Raw genomic sequence first — 9,851 nt, 5'->3', positions numbered from 1 at the left:
TAGCTTGTAGAGGTAGACGTCTACTAGAGGTTCACTAGATTGTAACTAGGCGGTGGTTCTGCGATGCCCTGTGTGGTATTGGCTGGTGGTTTTCTGTTGTATGGGACTTCTCCGTGTAAATGTGTAATACAATAACACGATCTCTTGCAGGTTCTCGGAAAAAAGAAACCAAGATTGCAATATGCAAAATCCTTGAGGCCTTGTTTACTTCTAGTTTATAAGAAGTATATTAAAGGGAATTATCCCAGATCTAAAAAATCCGCAATAATTCTTTTACCAAGTCGGTTTTGAATAGGATAATCACCAGATATCCCCACAAACCCTCTCATTTTTGTGTAGACTAAACTCACTCCACCATACTAGTGAATTCAAATGGACGAGCATTTGAGATTTGAGGGGATTATGTCAACGAAGAAGTTTCATCAAAACCCTTTCAATCCCCAAGTCCCCTTTAGTAAACAAAGGCCTGGAGGTGTTCTGTATTGGTGTTGTGCCAATGTGCCCACCCAATCGTCCCAGAAAAAAAAAACTTCCAAAAGAATTGCCCAAGTGAGAATTGAGGATTCCATGGCAAGCGAAATTCTTGGAAACACAAATGCTCCTGCCATCCCCATGGCCATCAGATTCTAGGTTACACTCCCAAGATACAAGTTCAATGGATGGATAAACAAACCAACAAACTAAGTTATGCAGACAAAACAAAATGAAACTAACTCGACACTCATTCATGCTCAAGACTGTCACAAATCTCAATCACATTTTCACATATTTCAAAAGATACAAACTGCCGCAACAAAGCCGCTTGTTCTTGTCAACACTGCTATAAGGGTAGGGTACATCAGACTCGCATCAACTGGAGTCACTAGCAAAATGTACTAAAATCCCAAACATTATCAACCATCGCAGATCATTATTCAAAGCCCTCTTCAAGAACCACCCATATATCTTCACACGCCACCAACGAATTTGACATTTCCAGACACATCAGGACCGAGCAACATCTGAAATTTCATCATGGTGCTATTAGTCATGTTCCTATCAAATCTGAAAAACACATACATCCTGAAAGTGTTAATTACTAAGCCTTACCACAACTCAAGCAACAAATGCCACCCCTGCTCTGCTGTGAAGTGACGTACCCACAGCGCGACCAGGCATTTATAAGACCTGCCAAATGCAAAAGACAAATAAGAGTTAACGCAAAAGGCACACCCCAGGTATCCAAGTGCCACAAAAATATGTTAACCCAACAAAATGCCAGTCAAAACCATACATAAGAATGGTTCTACAACAGACAGGAATTTATCAGAGTACAATGAAAGGCACAAGAACTCGACACGGACAGACCACATGCACACCCTAATTAGAACAGAGACATATAGCACACTTTGATTGCTAAACGCCTTGTGTTGGGAATCTAATCTTCTATCCAGGACCTAGCATGGGAAAAGGTACAAATCATTCTGTAGATCAAGGATCATACTCAAATGGGTTCTTGACACGCAATCAAGCCAGTAAGTTATCGCTCAGTTAATCAGTTTAATGAAGATATAATTTAATTGAAAATGTTTGCGTTTGAACATAACTTATCAATTCAGTTTTTTTAGGCATTTTCATCTCCAGTATATCCCATTTTATTGCTACTGACAATTAATTAGGGCAGCATGTATCAAAACATGAGTATCGGTTACATAGTATTGTGTTTGAACATAACTCATCAATTCAGTTTTCGAGGCATTTTCTCCTCCGGAATATCTTTTTATTGCTATACTTACAATTAATAATTCCAACGTGTATCAAAAGAGAAGTAGTATTGGTTACATCCTTTTTCTATGTATATAAATGGAAAACAAATCAGACTGGAACAAGCTTTATCCATGATCAATACTAGAAGTCAGGCATAACAACTCCAATAGCTAAGCATGTCTTTCGTTTGTCTCAGTTTTTTCTAGATATGGATGTATCTAGATGTATTTTAGTTGTAGATACGGATAAGCTGTGACACTTATTTTTAGGACGGATGGAGTATAATACACTATTCAAAAAAATGTAGCACATAGTAACACTGCATTACAAAAAAAATGTGGATTGTTGACTCAATATGTCTTGGAAAGTCGAGGATTTTAAAATGCTAGAATAGAACAGTACCTAATATAATTTAGGACACAAAGCCACCCAAAGTGCTCCAGATCATAACTGGAGATCACAACGGGCCAGCCTAAAATACGGCCTGCATAAGCATAAGCGCATGCCGGTGAGTTTACAGAACATAGATGCAATATCAGAAAAAAGTTATGTGTAACTGACCATTGTGCTTATTCAGATGCAATTCCCCTTACATGGTGCTTCACTGACTGAAGTTCATCTCTGAGTATCTGCAGTATAGGTTATACATATTAGATAAACAGAAAAATCTTGTGCAAAAAATCTCCAAAAAATCAATAGTTTCGAGTAAAAGTAGCGCTATAGAATATCTTGCCTTCTAGGCTTGTTCTGGCGCTGATCAAGCTCTTCAGTCACAATATCTGCATTATAATATAGACAAATGGAAGCAAATTATAAATGGTAACACATGCTAATAGTTTTTAACAGTATGGCCCAACAGGGAAGCACACAACTTACCATTTTCCGGAGGAGATTTAGCCCCCTTGTTAACGTTAGCTTCCCTGAAATAATTAATAAATATTGTTAATCCCCTTCATGCTGAAAGTAACCGTCATTGATGATGCAAAATTTAAATAATCAAATGGTTATATAATCATGTTGGAATAGGGGGAGAGAATGAATTATGAACACTCCAAGTAAAAATAACTACGTGTTTAGACAGCTAACCCGAAGTGATATCAAGTCGTTCTAGCAGTGACTGATTTTAAAGGTGAACCATATCTCAATGAACATTATTATTACCTGGATGGAATGGAGGATGAAGTTTGCCCTGAAGACCTAGAGTAAAAGCTTGGATCGAGGGTAATGTAAGGTGGATATGATCCTCCAAAAGCCCCAGCTGCGCCAGCCAATAGTGGCAACCTATTACCATGCAAAAAGAAAGATATAGAAGATGTCATCTCAGAGTCAAAGGAAAAATACATTATTATTTCTCGGATACAACAGAAAAAATACATGAAGAGTCCAATTTGATCGTGAATAAGAAAAGAAGAACATATGAGTGCAATGGACAAACATTACAAAGCGACTTTAGCTTGTAATTATCCACTTCACAACATTTTTTAAGTACAAGAAAGTAAATCACTGCTAGCAAAACTTCTTTATGTCGCACTTTAATGAAATAAAAATTTGATGCTGTTTAAGAAAGATGGGGTCAGTAGCGACTACTGAACACAACAAGACACATAGGTTCAATGCAAATAATGTTGGGCTTAATCCATTTTTTCTTATGAACTCCTTGCATAACTACATCAAGTGTCACCGCACAAACATTATTTCGTTCATAGTGATAAAAATCCAACAGAAAGAACTGCAAATCTATCATGACGTAGCAAAATATACCATGCCATTTCGTTATTTCCCATTCCCAGCTGCTGTTGAGCCACATAACCAGGGAGGGCCATACCAACTCCAAGCCCACCTGGATGCTGGCCAGCAAATTGCATCACTGCATTAAGAATAAACAGAAATGCATGGTCAGATGATTCCATCAGAAAAAGAAAAAGAATATATATTGTTACAAGAGAAGTATAGTGGATGTAAAAGCAAACCTGGCAGAAGAGCTGGAGTGCCAGGAAAATTATTTTGCTCACCCTGGGCAAGACCAGCAGCTCCAGCAGAACCGATAATCTGGGCTCCACCATACATGAACGAACCTCGTCCAATTTCTTTATTAGTTTTTTCCACCTCAGATGATATAGTCTTGGATTGGTTTGAACTAGGATAGGAACCATTCTCTCCACTTTCAGTGGATCTAGCAGGTAGATGCTGAGCAGTCGGTGAAGGATTGCTCCGATGGCTCAACTGCTGAGTTGGAATTCTCGTTGCAGGTTGAGTAGGTAGTTGGCCTGACTTCTGGTGCATGACTGAGGTGTGATTTTGCTGCTGTGCAGAGGTCCTAGACGTTTGGTGAAATGATGAAGTTGGCTGATTATGTGAAGGAACCCCGATGCTTGAGTTTCCCCCTTGAGCCCTGGCAGTAGGGGATTGGCCAGCATTGACTGACGAGGCTGCAAACCCTGATGAATTTGACGAAGCTCCAGCAGTTCTACTAGGAGATGGTCTAACATGACCCTCGGCATGAAACCTATCCCGTCCACCGTAATCTGCGGTTCCTCTCCCTCTAACTATTGGACCAGATTGTAGCTTCATGTTATTAGAACCTCCTGCTTGCATGTCCCTTCTTTGAGCACCCGCATGGTTGGATGCGCCAGAGGGATAAAATGGTGGCGACGCAGAATTTAAGCTTGAATTGACAACATTCTTTTTAGCAGGAACTGCATCAGAATGTGCATTTGAAATTTGGCCAGCCTCTCTGTCCAATGCAGAATGAGCAGCGGGTTCACGAGATCTTGCTGGTCTGAACAAGTAACAAGACAATTAAATGCGAGACATCACTTACTAAGCTGCACTATTGACCAGACTTATTTGCATTCAAGTGTCCCAAAATATTCAACAACTTACTGTTTACGTTGGTATCCAACAACCTCTCGGGTATTCTTTGCTATTGCATCATAACGTCTGGGTCCTCTCCCTCGGACAACCTTTTGGGGCCGGTTTTGGCTGTCACCAAGGTTCTGGTTTTCGCTATCTTCGTGATAATTGCGGTACCTCCCTCCTCTGGAAGACCCACGAGCAGTGCCTCGGGTTCTGCCTCCACTACCACGACCTCTAAAACGACCTCTTGAGCCTCGCTTATCCTGCAATGCAGATATTTATCTCAATATTCGCCAACAGAAGTATTTACACATCAATGGTAATGAGTAATTACTTCATAGCGCTCATCAAATCTATCGTGCACGTTCATCTCCTCAAATCTGTCGTGCACCCAAGCTTGATCGTCTTTAGCATCCCATAACTTCCTCCCACCAAGCATTCGCCTAGTTTACAAAGAAAATATCAGCATATATGCCAGATAAGATAAAGCAATAATAACAACCAGTATTTCAAAACACTAGCTGGTAACAAAATCTGCAAACATAAGTAAATTGACTAAACATAAACTGCGAACACCTAGTCAAAACTATGACAAGTTGATATATATTGATTACAGACGCCATAGTTTGTTGACCCCTGACAACCAAAGGATCAGCTAGCAACCTGAAATACAACACTATGTTTCCCCAGGGAGCTCAAAGCATGCAGTTACAGAACAAGGTGCACTACCATATCAATATCCAGTTGCCATTTGCAGACCAACATTGAAGGTGTAATTTTGCCAGAAAGAGTTGAGAGAGATGTGTGCTTAACCAAGTGGATAGAACATATTGCTACTGACAGCTACAAGGTTTTAACATTGCATGCCCCCTAAAATTATTCTGTTCTACTAAAATGTGTAAACTTCATTGAAACCCATCTCGTGAAGATTGTAAAGCCAGGGCAACCTTAATGGCGGTTCTGAAGGCACGGAATGAAGTCAGCATTTCCCTAAGTTTGTGAAATGCCCCGTGGATCGCTACAAACATGTGTTGAGTGCATACTTAGTATCAAACATTGGTATCACAGATCCTCTAAATGCTATGGCTAAATTAACAATTATTCTACAGCTAATCGCTACTACCATCCGAGCATCTTACGAAGCCAAAGTAAATCATTGGCACCTTCTTGACTAAGTTTTCGATTGCCTTGGGGTAAGGAAGTCGGGCATAGTCATGCTAGACGACACAAAAATAATTGCAAGTCTACAGATACTATCTATGTGCTACAACTATTGCAAGTTTTGGGTGAACTACAGAAGATAGGAACTCATCAGCATTGGCACCTAAGCCTTCTCGACTGAGTTTTCGATTGCCTCGGGGTAAGGAAGCCGGTCATAGTCATGCTAGACGACACAAGAATAATTGCAAGTCCACAGAAACTATATGTGTGTGCTACAGCTATTGCAAGTTGTACAGAAACTAAAGTTCTAGTTTCCAGGAAAGTGCACCTGCGTCCACCGCCGCCGCGGCCGTTCTCGGCGAAGCGGTCATCGTGCATGTAGAAGGCACCAGAGGTGGGCACAGCGAAGGGCTCCTGCTCCTTCTTCTCTTCCCCCTCAGCCTCCTCTCCCTCCACCACAGCTTTCTCACCTTCCTCCCCCTGGCCGGCGGCTACCTCCTTGGGCGGCACCGCGCGACCATCGTACTCCTCCTCCTCCAGCCCCTCGGCCGCCTCCTCCTCGAGCAAATCATCGTAGTACTCCTCCTCCTCATCGTCGTCTTCCACCTCGCCCTCGTAATCCTCCGGGGCGCCCTGGCCGTCGTGGTCGTGGTCGGGGTCGATCCGCGCCCTGGGCGGGCGCCTGCCGTCCTCGGACCCCTCGTCGTCGCTGGCCTCCCGGCGGCGCATCTCCGGGAGAGCGTCGTCGGGGTCGCTCACGTACTCCTCGTCCACCTCCGACTCGGCCTCCTGCACCTCCGGCGCATCCTCGGCCTCGGGCGTCAGCGGCGCGGCCGGGGCCTTGTCGGCGGCGGGCGGCTGTGCGTCCGGGGGCGGGGGCGGCGGGTCGGCCATGGGCAGAGCGAGCGAGCGAGCGAAGCAACCCTAGATTTGAGTCGTGGTGTGGTCTCCGTCGATGGGTTTGGTTTTGTGTTTGTGGGGAGAGTTCGAATCGAAGGGGAGAGACGACTCGTGGAACGGAAACGGGGGTGGATTACGTTACGGGTACGCACCGGGAGGGACGTGATGACGCTTCTACGACTAGCGCTCCTGACGGTTTGTTCGTTTAGTACTAGGTCAACTAGGTGTGTGACCAGCCAGAAGCCCAGCCTGCTAGGGTTTCACTTTTGGGATACGATGCTCGACGGAGACCAATCACACCGAGCTGCAGCAGCATATTCCATGGTTTGTTTCAGCATCTCTATCTAATTCATACCGAACCATTTTGGCGGTACGATGTTTAATTTATCAACTAAATATTAATCTTCTTGCTATAAGACTTTTAAAAAGCATTTATTTTTTAGCTTCGATCATACTAACATGGTTCATACAGAGTTTGATCTAACACTTAGTTGCTACATAGATTAAACCTAACCGTTAAGAAAACGGATCTACTGGGATACTTCTCCTTGGGCCCATCTAGGATGTGTCGGTGTTTGCGAGCTCACTTGTTCTAGTTGATGTAGTCGAGTACCACGAACACTCATGGAGCTCACTTGTTGTTGTTGACGTAGTCGAGTACGACGAACTCATGGCGGTACTCCTCATGAGCGATATCTTGCAAGCCTCGATATCCTCGGGCTGTCGGAGGGCCCTCTATATCATCTCTCAATCTATCTCCTCCTTCTCGCGACAACGCTTCTGGTGGTTCACCTCCCTGGTATGGGCGGTGAACTCGGAGTGTCAAAGTGTCGGAGGACCCTCGCCAAGAGCCTCCTCTCTAGTATACAATATCTTTCCAACCAAACTAATTTGGTATACATCCCTTTGCGTTAGTGCATGAACAAGAGAAAAAAGTGTCGGAAGTCCCCTCTCTCGATTCTTCTTATTTTTTCAAACGCTCCTCAGTTACCCCCGCGCAACCAGGGGCAAAACCCTAGATCTCGTCCCTCCTAGCTCCCCTTTCCTAGCCCCCCGGCCGCCGGGCAAAGCCCGCGCGCCTTCCTTACATGTAGTGAGGAGTGTTGTGCGGGGCGGTGACCTCCTTGGCAGCAGGCCGGCAGTGCAGCTCAGTGGAGGTTGGCATGGCCTGGCGTGGCGCCTGTCGGCGAGCTGCGCTAGGGGCAACCTGTTGCAAGTGGAGGCGGCGCTAGCGAATACAACAACCTGTGCGGTGGCGGCGATGGAGTTCCTCCTCATGTGTGTGTCCTCTGCCTAGGGGGTGGCGAGTCGGCCTGCTTCTGGGCGCTAGTGGTGGCGTGAGTGGCCGCCTTGCCGGATCTGGTGGCGGAGATCGCGGTGTCCCAAGCAACGGTGAAGCGGATACATGGGTCTCTACCAAGTCCCGCGGTTGGTCGGGCACCTCGAGTTAGACGCAGCAGTCGTGGCTCGGGGCCTAGCAGCGTGTTGCGCCGGTGATTCAGGTCGTCGTCTTCGTTCTCGTCAGTTATGAGTTTGTGCGGCTTGGCCGCCGCCGGAGATGCCACCTTCAGTTCATGCAGATTAAGATCTTGCGGCTGATGAGTGGTGAGCTCGGCCATTGGTCCAACGGTGGCAAGTGGGTGGGCCCGTGTGGTGTGGATGGGCGGATCTTCGTCGTGCGTCGCTCTCGTAGGGACTCAGGAGAAGGGGATGTGTCTGCGTAGTCTAGGGTGACTCGCGGACGTCAGGACCGGAGAAGAGGCTCCCTCGCCCCCTTCTCCCATGTTGCTCTCACCGGTGCCGCCCTTGCGACGTCTCGTTCCCATCCTCCACTCGGCCCTCGCTCGGCCTCCTCCGGTCCAACGAGGAAAAGGTCTCAGCTTTCTGATCTCTCGACGCTTCTCTAGTGATGTGGTGGTATCACAGTGGGTGCTCCTGAATGTCGATGATGTCCCCACTCAGTCTTCCCGGTGTGGTTGATGTGGGGTTAAAGCCGGTGGTTTGGGTGAAAGCCTTGGCCGGTCTATCCGAAGCTGGTGATGGTGACGCTCTTGGGTGCCATTCCCCTCCTTGGAGGCATCTTCGTAGAGCCTTCGCTTTACCTTCGTCGCGGTTAGATGTCTCTAGGTGAAAACCTTGACCCTTGTTGGACGAGCAGAGGCGTCGCTTCGGTGTCGCTCCCCTTCTTGAAGGTGTTGCTTTTGAGATCTCGTCGTTCGCATGCATTCTCACTGCGTGGTCACCTGTGGCTGGTGTGTGCTCTTGTGTAGTCGGTTGGTGGGGATTCCGCTGTTGTTTATCGGTGACACTCAAAGCTCTTCATTTGCTCGAGACGAAGACATCGTGGCGGATGCTTGTTGTAGTCGTGCTCCTGTTTGTTTTTGGGTGTCGTTTTTCTCTTTGTTCTTGTATTATAAACTGGTATTCCCAGTGGCTTGCGTGGTTGTAATTCCTGGCCGGTTGAGGGCTTTGTTAATTCAAAGTCGGGCTATGGTGAGCCTTTTATCTAAAAAAGGAAGTCCCCTCTTAACATCTAGTGTCCTACAATCACAAAATATAGATGTGTAGAAAGGAAGGAAGAATGTGAAAAGACAAATAACACCTCAAAGTTATGTATTTTTCAACTAATGGAATATATTAATATTAAGAACAAACTAATTAACTTGAACATTATCATCAACATAATGTCAAGAACAAGTTGACACTTAAATGATGCATGACGAGGGTGCTCCTCGGCAATGCCCACAATGAGGGGCTTAGGGTTGACGGAATCCTGCAGGCTAGCACGAGACATCGGATACCAAACAAACGGGGAGAGAGATTGATAGGGGCTAAGCCCAAGGGTGTGCCCGATCTTCACGGATTTGGGTGGAATTCGTGGGGGAGGTGGAAGAACGCGATGAACACGAAGAACGCGGAGGGGAATCGTGGGATACAAACTCACACACACACACACACAAATCGGTTTGTCCTCGTTGGCCCGAACCACCAACTCGATAGAAGTTGCAGGAAAAGACCTTTCGGTAGAAGTCCCGCAAAAAGATCGACGAATCGAAATCCTATAGATCTAGAAGGGTGAAAAGACCAAAATCGATAGAAGTGCAAGCAAAAGACCCAAAGATAGAAGTGCAAGCAAAAGACCAAGATTGGTAGAAGTCACCAAAGAGATACAATAGGATTCGATAAGG

At 45.7% G+C, this 9,851-nt stretch overlaps 1 protein-coding gene across 2 annotated transcripts; it reads right to left on the bottom strand.

Annotated features, from left to right (window-relative positions):
- Positions 1-704: 704 nt before the first annotated feature.
- On the bottom strand, positions 705-6,818 carry LOC124659946 (protein MLN51 homolog). 2 transcript variants are annotated; one of them, XM_047197750.1, is made up of 12 exons: positions 6,092-6,818; positions 4,937-5,045; positions 4,630-4,865; positions 3,717-4,525; positions 3,508-3,613; positions 2,908-3,027; positions 2,623-2,666; positions 2,480-2,525; positions 2,308-2,375; positions 2,149-2,230; positions 1,090-1,167; positions 705-1,001 (listed from the first exon to the last, which is right to left on the bottom strand). In XM_047197750.1, the coding sequence occupies exons 1-9, from the start codon at positions 6,655-6,657 to the stop codon at positions 2,348-2,350; spliced, it is 2,064 nt and encodes a 687-aa protein (XP_047053706.1). In that variant the 5' UTR covers positions 6,658-6,818; the 3' UTR covers positions 705-1,001; positions 1,090-1,167; positions 2,149-2,230; positions 2,308-2,347. The 2 variants fall into 2 exon arrangements, with proteins under 2 accessions (XP_047053706.1, XP_047053707.1); XM_047197751.1 differs by lacking the exon at positions 2,149-2,230.
- Between the last annotated feature and the right edge of the window lie 3,033 nt (positions 6,819-9,851).

Source organism: Lolium rigidum, chromosome 6 (assembly GCF_022539505.1).
Source record: "Lolium rigidum isolate FL_2022 chromosome 6, APGP_CSIRO_Lrig_0.1, whole genome shotgun sequence".
NCBI lineage: Eukaryota > Viridiplantae > Streptophyta > Magnoliopsida > Poales > Poaceae > Lolium > Lolium rigidum.
Note: the sequence above shows the minus strand (reverse complement) of the source record. Positions and strands in the feature narration are given on the sequence as shown.